Source organism: Hippocampus comes, unplaced genomic scaffold (genome assembly GCF_001891065.2).
Source record: "Hippocampus comes isolate QL1 unplaced genomic scaffold, H_comes_QL1_v1.1 scaffold156, whole genome shotgun sequence".
Lineage (NCBI taxonomy): Eukaryota > Metazoa > Chordata > Actinopteri > Syngnathiformes > Syngnathidae > Hippocampus > Hippocampus comes.
Genome location: NW_017805744.1, coordinates 3,945,636 through 3,959,016, shown reverse-complemented (window position 1 = coordinate 3,959,016; position 13,381 = coordinate 3,945,636). Strand labels below are relative to the sequence as shown.

General features: G+C 43.3%; 2 protein-coding genes across 3 annotated transcripts in view; both read right to left on the bottom strand.

Annotated features, from left to right (window-relative positions):
• The window catches only part of ppargc1b (peroxisome proliferator-activated receptor gamma, coactivator 1 beta), a 97,120-nt gene extending 88,873 nt beyond the window's left edge, over window positions 1-8,247 (bottom strand). The window contains exon 1 of one of the 2 annotated variants that reach the window (XM_019884013.1): window positions 8,147-8,247. In XM_019884013.1, coding sequence (XP_019739572.1) covers window positions 8,147-8,227 — 81 coding nt within the window. In that variant the 5' untranslated portion in view covers window positions 8,228-8,247. The remainder of the gene's footprint in view (window positions 1-8,146) is intronic. The other variant, XM_019884012.1, reaches the window with a different exon arrangement.
• Window positions 8,248-11,686: 3,439 nt separating this feature from the next.
• arhgef37 (Rho guanine nucleotide exchange factor (GEF) 37) overlaps window positions 11,687-13,381 on the bottom strand; it is a 42,859-nt gene continuing 41,164 nt past the window's right edge. The window contains exon 15 of the mRNA XM_019884021.1: window positions 11,687-12,094. Within this exon, the coding sequence (XP_019739580.1) occupies window positions 12,018-12,094 (77 nt within the window). The 3' untranslated portion in view covers window positions 11,687-12,017. The remainder of the gene's footprint in view (window positions 12,095-13,381) is intronic.

Genomic DNA, 13,381 nt, shown 5'->3' with positions numbered 1-13,381 from the left:
GGGGGGGTCTGTGCTGTGCTTCTTCTTGTGTTGTGTAGCCAGCATTAGCTCTGTGCGTCACGCAAATGCAAGAAAATTAGGCTATTGCATTGTTTTGCTTACTTGTTGTTGCTGACATATACACACACAAACACACACAAGATAAAACAGAGATTTGAACTCACACTACCAGAAGCACACACACACACACACGCATACCCACATGCACAAATTCAACGTATATGCACCAGTTTGCTGTCTCCAACTGGAGGTAATCCACAAGCAGGATTATTGTGTGTGATTAGGACTTTGGGATCTACGAGGTTAGGGTGATTAAAGGGGGGTGTGGGTGGGTTATATCACTCTGTAAAGTTACCAACCTGCTGCTCGGGCGCAGACAGGAAGCGAGGAGGACTGCTAAAGAGTCACTTAACATTGAGAGCATTACTGTCTGCCTTCATGGTAACAGCATCCATGGGGGTCAGGTAACAGAACAGGCGACAAACAAGGCTAACAACGGAGAAATTTTTCCTGAAAACCCAACATCAATATTATTCTTCCGACTATTTTTACTTGAAATTGTTAGCTTAAAATTACAACTTTTTATATAAACATTCCCTTGAATTTGAAACTGCTTTGTTTATTGCGGCATCCATCCATCCATCCATCCATCCATTATCTGAACCACTTTATCCTCAATTGGGTCACAGGCAAGCTGGAGCCTATCCCAGCCATCTTCAGGCAGTGGGCGGTGAACAGCCAGAAATGGTAGTAACAGCTAAAACGATGAACAATTAACACTTAAATCTTATCTGTTAGCATGCTATGCTAACAGCTAGAATTAAGACCAGTGAGTTATCAGGTAACTGAATGCAAAAGCATAAACGTGAGCTGATAGAAAGCTAAGATAGCAGTTTCAAATATGAACAAATGTATCTAAACAAATGAAAACTATCAAATGCACGATGCTAACATTTAATGCACTGAGGTCCAATAAATGCTACCACAGGACGGGTCACGCGCTAGCCAATCCGCTCGCATTATTGAAACACTCCTAAAATCACTTGTTCAGTCACTTCCTGTTTGGGTTAGCCACTCCCGGGTTGATGGATGATGTCACAACGGTCAGCACTAAACAGCTTTTGGTTGTCTTACTCGAGTCTGAGGTTTGTAGTCACAACACAATTGTGACGGTTTCTTTATCTGTGTACGAGTGTGCATGCATATGCGCGTGTGTGTGTGTGTGTGTGTGTGTGTGTGTGTGTGTGTGCGTGCGTGCGTGTGTGTGTGTAAGCTTTCAAGGGCACAGGTGTAAAATGGAGAAAGGTTAAAGGAAATTTCCATTGCCCACTGGACACACACACACACACACACACACACACACACACACACACACACACACACACTCAGGTGCCAGCATGTTTTGTCGCCGTGGCAACCAGGTGCCATGGGCAGGTACAGACTGGTATGCGCAGTGTCAGCATGCACTTATTATGTACACTCACAACACACACACACACACACACACACACACACACACACACACACACACACACACGCACACACACACGCACACACACACGGAGGGTGAGTTGTCTTGCATTACTCCACCTGACAAAGCATTTGTTGTTATTTTTGGTTATATCCTCGTGAAATGAAAGCTTCATTAATATGTACAGTGTGTGTGTGTGTGTGTGTGTGTGTGTGTGTGTGTGTGTGTGTGTGTGTGTGTGTGTGTATGTGTATGCCTTCATGATAGATTTCACATTGAAGGACAAATCTGGATCAGCCAACATGATCCGAAAATGGCACTTTCAAACCAAAATGGCACACCGCCCGTGCTTTTTCATGGATGGCTTCTTGACCTTTTGTGGATCTACTCATGATACACAAACCTACCAAACTTCACGTTGTTAAATAAAACGGGCTATCGGGAGTGAATTTTCCAAAGCCGAGTGCACCACGGATGAACATGCCTGTCCAATCAAATGAACACAACTTTATGATCACAAAAGGCGAAACAGAAGCCGATTAAGCACCTTGATGAATTATTGAGTGAAAATACGATGCTCTCCATTGGGCAGGGCATGCATCTGAGCTGGACGCCACATCAACCTCTGAGGGAGGAAGTGAGGGTATTCTCAGCACATGGGCTGTCCCACCTCAAACGTTGCAGTTCTGAAAGGGCTTTGCCATAACTTCCTTCGAACAGTAATGGCATGTCACTCCATGTCAATTGACACAAATCCCCAGAACCTCCCCAGTAACACCTCTTCGGTTTACCAGATGATTGTTCTGTTAGTGCTTTATGATGCTGAATGAAAGAATTTGAAGTGTGAGCCTCCTAGCTGAAACGATTTTCGAGTTATGTGCAGATGCTGATCGACAGGGTCAGAATACATTGATATAGCAATTTACCGGTCTATACCTAACTTCAAACAGAAGATGAGGGCCTCCAACTGTGGTCCAAGATTTAAATGGCACTCGAATGTTGATGAGCCGTAACTCGAATACCGTTTGGGCTAGGAGGCTCAAACTTCTGATTCTTTCTTTTGGCATCATCAGGCACTAATCGAATGAAGATCAGGCAAATTAAAGAGGTGTCACGATGGAGGATATGTGACCTGACACGCAATGACCCGAAGGCAAAATTGTTGAATCCACCCTTGGCTTTCACACAGAATGCAGCTCAGTGTGACTTTGATAAATCAAACAGTGACAATTGCTTTTAACAGATCAGGACATGAGACGTGAGTGTGAGGTGTTAAATTTCACAGCTCTGTCCTGCTAAACCTACAACTTTCGAAGCCTAAAATAAAACACCTGTCCACAAACCCTCCCCACCCCAACCCTCTTATTCTAATCCTCGGAGCCCTCCAAACCACAGCCACAACCCTACTTCTAACCTAACTTAGCAAACTAACTCTAACTTCTGAGTGCTAACCCTCACCAACCAGCCCATCCGTGCATTTTCGATCACACTTCTCCTCCAAGGTCACCAGCTGACCTTGAGCTTGAGTTGCGGTTCACCCTGGACCGCAGGGTACACCTACAATGGTCGCCCCAAGCTCCAACCAACAACCCAAAAGGGGAACATTAGTAACACCAACCCCTAACTCGAAAGGGGAATAATCATTATCAATGCCAATACTGTACGTACGCACGAAGAATCGAAATCAAGCTCCAGCACAAACACACCAATACCTCTTGACATGTAGCATACCTTCCAGACAGATGGAGCAGGAGCCATGTCAGCCGTGTGGAAACACAGGTTTAGATGGATGACAACATTTTGTTAGCAAATTATGCTCAGCAGAATGGATGATGAAGTCCTCTCAGGCGGTGATAGAGGCCGTCAGCCCCCGGAGGGTGTCAACGGGCCACTGGTGAACACAGACTTTCTCAAGCCCCATCGTCAGCCGATTGCGGCCGAGCCAGTTACGCTCCCATCAACAATTTGCTGCAGCGTGGCACGTCGTGGACAGAGAAGTCAGCGACAGTGTGATAATATCAGATGAAGTATTAATTCCATTGTCCTGTCAAAGTTTCATTGATTACTTTACAAGAAGCAGTCTTATATGTGTTTGTACTCCCTGACACAGACTAACACGGCATCTGTATTTCTACTTGTTTATCCACCAGACTCAACATTCTTCCTCTGCTCTTAGCTACTGTGTGAACAGTAGAACCATGCATACTTGGATTGCCCTACTCACCATTTTTTTTATTTTTTTACAATATATTTTAAAATATGTATTTCTTTTATTTTATTTGGGAGGGGTGGCGGGGTGCAACCCTCGTTTTCATGATGGCATTATGTCCATGCTTATTAAATAATTTTTGGTTTAAAAAAAAGTTTTTTTTTTTCAACGCGATTGTGATGTGATAGAGACCAGGCTCCTTTTACATAGTGCCCACTAGTGTTCTAACTGGGACACTGCATAACTGAAATGCCTCGTGAAAAAGCTACAGTCAAGTGAAATGCGTCACAAGACTGTTCCAAAAACATGCACTAGCATATAAACATGTCACTACTGATGAGTTATTTCTCAAAAAAGTATGTAAGTGAAATTAATGCCATACTTAAGAAGTTTGTCTTTTTGAACAGTGTATGGTGACAGCAAGACACATTTTCATCATATTTTCTAGATGTTATTTTCGAATTAGGAGACAATTATCAAGTGTCGGGACATGGTACGTTACGCCCTAAAACTCTAACCATCACCCACGAACCCAATCATCATCCTCTAACGCTAACCACCAAGACCAACCCCACCCAAACTAAGTGGCGCTAAAAATTGTTATGCATCATTTATCTTGGTACCTAAACTAGATTCTCACGCACAAAAAAATATATAATAATAATCAAACTCTGCTTCCTGGTGGAAACAGAATTCATTTAATACAAAGAAGTACAAACTGCAAATACTGTAGTACACTCCGAATATTGTGACTATAGTTGCTACTCTGACTTTAAGCAGCAGGAATATTTTAATGGTGACTGGTTGCACCTGCAGCATCAGGATAAATGTGCTCAGTGAGGGACTGACATTTGAGATGGTCACATGATACGCACACATCAATTATTTTGCTGACTCACAGTGCGTGGGAGAGCATAGTGCATGGGGGCTCCGGTGAAATGACTTTAAGCTTTATTAACTTTTCCATTTGCAACTTGTGGTTTGAGAGTTGGCAAATGAAGGTTGTGCAGCGCTTGATTGGTCGTCTTAAAACGTGCAAGTCGTTTGTCGCCATCGGCTAAGCAAAGTTTTCCAATTATTCCGACTTCCCTCTATGTTTTTTTTCTTGTTTTTAATCTATGGAAAGTCATTTTATGTTCATTTAATGGTCGCGAGTTTGAATTACAAGTCACCTTAAAATGTCTTTGTAGACGGGAAGTAACTCTGTGTGACTATTTGTACAGGGCAACGTAGCGGTAAGCATGAATAACTGGCAAGGGGAGCCCTTGCATGAATTACATTGTGACTGACCTTGTTGTGGACTATTTCTGAGTCAATGGATTATTTCCCTGCAATTGGCTGGCAACCGGTCCAGGGTGTCCGCCGCCTACTGCCCGAAGACAGCTGGGATAGGCTCCAGCACCCCCCGCGACCCTCGTGAGGATTGAATGTATGGATTATTTCCAGGTCATTCTGTTTATTTCTATTGCGTGTCCTGGTGGTTTTCATGAATAACTGGCAAAGTATTAGGAGTGTGGATCTTGATCTGCTTGATGGGAATAGTGTCTTACTATAAATTGTATTTGGAATTGACGCAATATAAATTGAATTGAATTAACTCCTATAATGAAACAAAATACATACAAAGCTGTTTTTAAAAACAAATTGTCGCATTGATTATTCCATCAATTAATCAAATAATCATGGAATATTATATTTTAAAAGATAAAGGGCAATGTGTCGATAGCAAACCACAAATGGCTGACACATCAGCACATCTACGCTACAGCCTACCACCACTATTTAGAATGCAATGTCTTGTACCACAGGTGGTCAAGGATAGTCACAGCCACCAGTGCACTTTAAATGACTTTATTGAGCTAACAGTATCAAAAAAACTGAAACATGTTACAAGCACATTCCTACACGAGCACACAAAGCCACAACTGACACCCGGGGACTCAACGTGCTAACTGGCTATTGGTTTGCCAGTTAACAGCCAGCTGTATGCTCATTCACTGACTCCCACATCACTCACCATGCCAGATCGTGATTTTTAAAAGCCACACATATTCATAATCACAGATACTACAGTGCAGTATGTAAGGAAGGTGATCCCAGGGGGAAAAATAAATACCTGCACCTACACACATATTTTGTGTTGGTATTGTTGATGACCAATGAAAAATCTATTTTGCCAGATCACTCCAATAATTACTGCATATTTTCACTGTTTGCAGGAGGCTTTTTATCCAAACTGTATTTGGTTGTTTAATTTCACATATGATGGGTGGGCATTCACTCCAGACACAACTATCAATGGACAAACATTAAAGTCAATTTTCCATATTATGCATCCCCTTCGAAACCTTACCAGCTGCGACAAACGTAGCTCAATATGGGAAAAAAGAAATAAAACAGAGTGTGTGAATGTGCAACAAGGGGAATTTCAGCCAGCCAGCCCAGAGAGAGAAGAGTCACATGCTGGAGGGAAAAAGAGGAGGAGGGCGAGGAGGAGGCGCGCCACCGACTACGTCACGTTGACGCCTCCCTTCCTGCCTCCCTCCTCCACTACAACTCACATGACTGCAGCAGCTCGGTTCTGTAACACATCACGAGGAGTAGTATTACAAGGGGGGTGAGCAAAATAGGCACAAAGTGGCAGGGGGGAGAGTTTTACAGAGAGAGAGAGAGAGAGAGAGAGAGAGAGAGAGAGAGAGAGAGAGAGAGAGAGAGAGCACCGTTTAATAACCCAGTGTAAATATTAACGCAAAAGATAAGATTCAAAGCAGACACTTGCTATTCCTGTAATTTGGACGCATACATATAATCATAATCACATTTCAAATAATTGTTTAGGCCTGCTGCAACGTTACATGAATGTCGAGCTCATTTGGAAGTTGACACATGGACTGGTCACGCTTGTTATTCCTCATGGGAACGTAACAACGTAGTCGAAAGGCCTGTATATTAGGAGCAAGGTCATACTATATCAACCAAAAGGTGTATGTGTGTTGGGGGGGGGATCAAAATGCAATGCAATGTAAAGGTTAATACAGCGTGTTATAAATAGACCACTGCATGCACACTCACAAACACACACTTAACCTTCTTGAAGTGCCAATCTGCCTGAACACATGATGCAGTCACCAATGTCACACAGCAGTGATGCAGTGGCAAACAGTATAAGGGAAGGAAGACAGGTGGGTGGGTGGGTAGGGGTGCATCCTGGAGAAGGATGAGATGGAGGTTGGGTGGGACTCGGGGGTCAAAGTAAGCATGTTTGTGCGTGTTTGGGAAGCGCGGCATCCATCCAGGAGCAAGATGAGGGATTAGAGCCTTGATCCCTAGCCGCTCTGTCCTGTCATACGCCACCCGCTTCCGGAGCTTCGTCCGTGAAAAAAAAACGAATTTACGATTTGCTTCGGTTTTCCTCCTCTCCCTCGCACGTTTCTGCGCAACGCGTGACATCCAAACCGCAGAGGATGGCCTCCCGAACACATCGCCGCACAGCATTGTCCTATCAGAGGTGTGATTTGTGTGCCACGTCTCAGTTTGTAAAAGTTGCACTTCAGCGCAAGGTGCACAAACGCACCTTGACAATCGGCGTAAAAGGTGATTTTATTACGTTAGGGCAACACTGCACACACATATAGCCAGTATATAGCATAAAGAATGAAGAGCGACAGTCACACGTTTTGTAACAAGCTATTACGCAAACAATTACGCAAACAAAAAAAACGCAAAACAAAACAAGAACTACGCCAATTTCTACTATAAAAGCGAAATAAAGTTCTCGTCACATCCGTAAGGCCAACCCGGCCACGCAGCACCGTGAGACTTGGCCCAACGTGGAGGCGCAGCGGGCATTCTGCAGAAAAGCAGAGAATTGCCTCCTCGGACCGTCAACGCAACAGCTTCTCACAAGTACGAGCTGTATTGATTCAACAACAAAAACATGCAATCAAATATACAAATAGGTGTGTTGTATTGACTTAAAATGACGCTTAAAAAGTCTTTCGGATGGGCTGAAGGACATCGAGCCCCCTGCCGGGGTCTCGGTGCACGCGTTGGCGGTACCACCACGTGTTAACGCCGGGTACACTGACAGCTAACTCGCCCCGTGGAAAATGCGTCAAAAAGTTTCCAAAGTCAGTGCAGCTCCGCAGTGCCCCAGCTGCAGAGCGGGAGGGGGGCCTCACGCACACCCCCACCGCGTAAAACCACTCATTGATCCGCCGCGAATCCTCCGAACCGAAGATGATGACATATTCCCCCTCCACGTGAACGCCGCAAGTCAAGACGCCGCGGGACACTGAGCCGGCGACCTGCTGCTGACAAGCCGGCAAAAGGCTCCCTCTAGCCGGCCTCTCGCCGCTCCGAACACCGGTGGTGTGATGGTGCTCGTGGAGACGAACCAAGACGAAGAAAAAAGCCAAGGGGAGAGCCTGGCCAAGACCCTCACACACATCGCCCGGGGGTCTTACCTGGCTGTCGGGGTTCTCAGTCAGGTAATTGAAGACGAAGGACGAGAGTTCCTCATCTAATAGTGGAGCGCAGTCCGCCATCTTCTAGTGAATGAGGCGCCGCGAAGCCAGGCGGCAGAGTAATAGAAGGAGAGGTGCAGTGACGCTTGCGGCCTGCGGGGGCGCTTCTGTTTACACAAGGATCACGCTCACTGGCACACGTACACGAACACACACTTGCATATACACTCAACACAAATATATCAGTCACGGTGGCTAGATTATCCCAAATGAAAACAAACGCCAACGACACTAATTAGAGCGAGAGGAGATCACCTCCCCCAAAGAGGAACGTGATTACTGAGCCATACTACAGTAGACGCAATATCCATTTTGATTCTTATTATTTGACGGACAAATTCAACGTTGAAAATGTTTGCTTGCAACCTGGTGAAAAGTGATGTATTTTAGGCTTCCCAAACAGCATCCCCCAAAGGTCACTCGGTGGAAAGCACTGGAAAACTTTGGAAGGAAAAAAAAACTGCAGTCCCTGATACCAGTTACACTGATGGACAGTTGGACACAAATATCAGTGTACATGTCCATCATAACAGGACAAAAGTCTCAAAAACAATGCCCCAAATTCAACAGGAAGTCAGTCATTTGGGTTTTGAAGAGGACATTTTGGGTGAATTCCACCAATTGACGCTACATTGGGTGGCCATGTCTTCCATGGCAAGATGCTTGTAAAAGTCTCACGGACCACTGTGTGGAAATGAACAGGAACTCAGCCATTTTGGTTTGGACAGGAGGTGGTTTGAAGAGGCAATTTCAGAGGAATTTCAGGGCTCCATAGTTGAAAAAATAATTGCCCCTGCAACCAATTTCACCAACAAACACAAAATTGGGTGAATAAGTCTATCATAACAGGAGACACAAAAAGTCTCTTAGACCTATTCTCGAAATTAAAAAGGAAGTCGGTCATTTTGGTTTGAAACGACAACTCCTTCCAGTGAATTCACCTCAAATAAGCCCAAATCTGAAGCAGGTATCCTAGACAGCTCTCATACTACAGCAAATGGTAAAGCTTTTGTTGCCGAAGCGATCTGATTTGTGTGTATCCTAGGGATCTTGGATGTATTTTTGGGGTCTCAATAACGAGACACCAAAATTCACCAAGTAAAAAAAAACTTGGAAAGTTACGGGGGGTATCATCCCCTGACACTAGTTTTACTGATGGACGTGAGATTGTGTGGACATGTCTCTTATGACAGGATGCAGAAAAACATCTCAAGGACCCATACCCTGATTTGAGCAGGCTACTTTTGTTTGAAGCTGAAATTCTGGGGGCACATTTCTAGTAAAGACTTCTAAAGGAGTAATGGGTATGATTGTGTGGAGGGTAGGAGGTGGGGGTCTTCAAAAGGGATCTACAGTATGGCACATGGCTCACACATGTGCTTCTACGTGTGGATGCCGGAATGAGTCACTAGTATACAGCATACACGGATTCTTTACTGGGTTGTGATCCCAATAGAAGACATTAAAAACATTCCCAGAGAGTCTTTGACTTGTACAATTCAGGGCTACATAAATAAACTTGATTTGACTTGCCTTTTCCCATTGTGTGGGTCTAGCTAGCTCCACTCCTTCCCCATTTCTCATTCCTCTAAATGTGAATCATCAATTTGCTGATCACGTTTTCCAGTAGGCATGCCTGAACCAACACTGGAATGTTTGGGAGCAGTGCTTTTATTATCTGGATGAACTTCATCTCCAGTTAACACGTAACTTTTGTATCTTCTTTAAATGCAAGGTATCGCCACCTACTGGACCAGAGATTACTGTTTTTTTAATAATCATAATTTGATAGTTTTGTCCTCCCTTAGTATGATCTGCACTATTAAATACTACAATGTAAAAACAACCTGTTGGGTTTCAACAAACCTGATAACATTTTAAGTTGAGCTGTTCAACTAAATGTTTTAACTTTTACTGTTGTGAAAATTGGCGTTCTGGCATATCACAACAAAGAAAAGAAGAGTTGACAGAATGACCCTTAAAGGTATAAATAAAAACAACTCGCTTGCTTTGTTGTGCTAACATTGTTGCCATTTACAATTTTTCCAGCTCAATTTTCTGTTTTAGGTAAAAAATAAAAATACAACCTGTGTTTTTCACGCGTGCTCAGCTAAACATGAGCAAGCAACTCAAAACAAATATGTTCATTTCTAGGGTGAAATTTTGGCATGAATACTTTGATGATCTTGATAGGTGCTGCCTATGAACAAGTTTTTACAGCATTTATGCTGGCACAGTGAAAGAGTAAATAGAAGCAAACAAAAAGCAGAATTACACAATGTTCTCACGCTATTACAATTACAGTCATGCATTTGTTCATCATTGAGCTGTTAATGAGAACTGCTACCTTACAAAAGCAATGAACATAATGGCTAGAGATAAGCCACTCAAATTGTAGTAATGCAGCAATCTGTTCTGTTCATCATCCTCCATAGCCATCTTCTCACAAACTTTCGTTGGGCCTTGGCAGAGGTCGATTGACGTGTGTGTGTGTGTGTGTGTGTGTGTGTGTGTGTGTGTGTGTGTGTGTGTGTGTGTGTGTGTGTGTGATAACAGAAAAGGTTAACACTTTGAGACAGGTGACGGCCACGGTGGAGCGTGTCGTTCGAGGCCTTTCCTACATTATTGACCTTAGCACGAATGCTAGGTGTGAGCTTAGCACAAATGCTAAGTGTGTGTGCATGTGTGTGTGTGTTTGCAATAGAAAACAAAACACTTGTCACGTTACAGAATGTTTGTGTGTGTGAGTCTATGTGTGGCAGTTCATGTTTCACGAGTCAACATGCACACACACACACACACACACACTATCCCAAAAAGGGTGCCATGTCTGGTGACAGGTGAATAGTAAAAGTCCTGCTAAAACAGTCATCACACGGGTGCCAGATTGTTTTGTAGGATAATTAAAATGGCACACTCCTAAAATGTTTTTAAAATGCCATACTATGTCCATGTTTCTATATGTCCATGTTTCTATCTATCTATCTATCTATCTATCTATCTATCTATCTATCTATCTATCTATCTATCTATCACGAAGGTCGGGGGTCTGTTGGGGGCTATCCCATCAGACTTCGGGAAGTAGGCAGGGTACAACCTGAACTAGTAGCCAAACAACAACCAGTCACACCTCGGGGCAATTTGAGGCGTCCAATTAACCTACCACGAATGTGTTTGGAATGTGGGAGGAAACCAGAGTACCCTCCTAAAACAATCTTCACCACCCCCAACTGGTGCCAGATTGTTTTAAGGAACATTCATGACACATGCACACATACAGTATCCAAAAAAAAATCAGAGGTTACATGCATTTGTAGACATTTAATTACTGCAAAAATGATTACCCATTTTGTTTCATACAAATATATAGCACAGATGCATTTATAGGATAATAAACTACATTGGATGTGTTACCTGTACATAAATAATGTAAATTTAGCACTATACGTACAGAAGTGAACATAAATAGCAGCAAGAATAGTCAGCACTGTTTTGCATGGCGAAAATCAATCCCTACAATCAGCAATGGATTGACAACCATACATGAGCATTCTTTTTAAAAAGAAAATACCATGTATGCAGATGTGAATGTCAACAGCAGCAAGAATACTCAGCAGCGTTGTAGGAGTGCATGGGAGGTTGATCCCATGTGATTTCCTTTGAAGTCTGGCAACTGTAAAAAGAGAACGAGTGAGTCTTGGAACGCTGACATTTGGATGTTTGGCCTTTGCGTCACCTCCTCGCGGTCAGCCGTCCCACCGCCACCACAACAACGACCAAGACGAGGTCGAGTGGTCACTAAGTTTTGCCGCTATGCATGGCAGCTGCATAGCCCGCACTGCTGCGGAGGGCGCACTCCGGGAACACCCCGTCCTCGCCGCTGTAAATCTGCAGATAGGAATGAAATTCTAAGGCAACGAGCCTGAGAGATCACTTTTCACATTTGATATCATCTGAACTTGTTTACAAGTACAGACAAGGGTAAAGCTTGTAATGCTGAAATGTAATACTGTGCTCCAGAGATTAGGCTGGGCGATACAGCCAAAAAGTATTTCAGTATTTCACAATATAAGTATCTCATATGAGTAGATATTGGTAATTATTGTTTTTTTTCTGTAAATAAGTGTATATATATATATATATATATATATATATATTTATATCCATCCATCCATCCATCCATTTTCCCAGCTGTCTTCCGGCAGTAGGCGGGGGCCACCCTGAACCGGTTGCCAGCCAATCGCAGGGCACACACAGACGAACAACTATCTGCACTCACACTCACACCTAGGGACCATTTTGAGTGTTCAATCAGCCTGCCCTGCATGTTTTTGGAATGTGGGAGGAAACCGGAGTACCCGGAGAAAACCCACATAGCCACCGGGAGAACATGCAAGGCTGGATACAGGAAGGCCGGAGCCGGGATCGAACCCACGACCTCTGCACTGTGAGTTCGACGTGCTAACCACTGGATCACCAGGCCGCCTCCATGGTAATCCATACACAATTCAAAAAACAAAACCAAGTCACCAACAAAAATGTGGGGGCCGGCATTTAACTTTGATGTCAAGTAGAGGACCACAAAATATCCTCCTGCGGGCCGCAATGATGACGACTACTGGTACTCTAGAACAAAAGCACTGATGCGTCTTAATGTATTTACTTGTTTTGACAAAAGTGTGAACCTCTGAATAATTAATGTTCAAGGACAAGATGGAGGAGAGAAACAATCGGAGAGTCACATTTAATACCAATAAAGTATTATCAAGAAAAATACAGAAAAAAACACTTCAATCTATGACAAACATATTAAACTGGTGAGTCAGTGCCTACCATATCTATTACAGTTAAAACCATCTACTCTGCAGAAAATAGCAATTACAAATGACATCTCAATTAAAAAAAAAAAAACGAGACTCACTCAAACATTTTCAAAACTCTAGTGACATATTCAGTAGTTATTAGATGTGTAATGTGTTGAAACCCATTGCGGCCATCCGGCTGAAGAAGTGCAGCAGCAACTCCAAACTAAAGACAATGAAGACCAGTTGGTGATGAATACAAAGATATAAATGTCCACAGGACAGTTTCCATACATTTCTATTTAGGATAACGATGATCAATGATCCTGTCTTAACCCATTCTTTGGTTTATAACTGACCGTCATTCATGGTT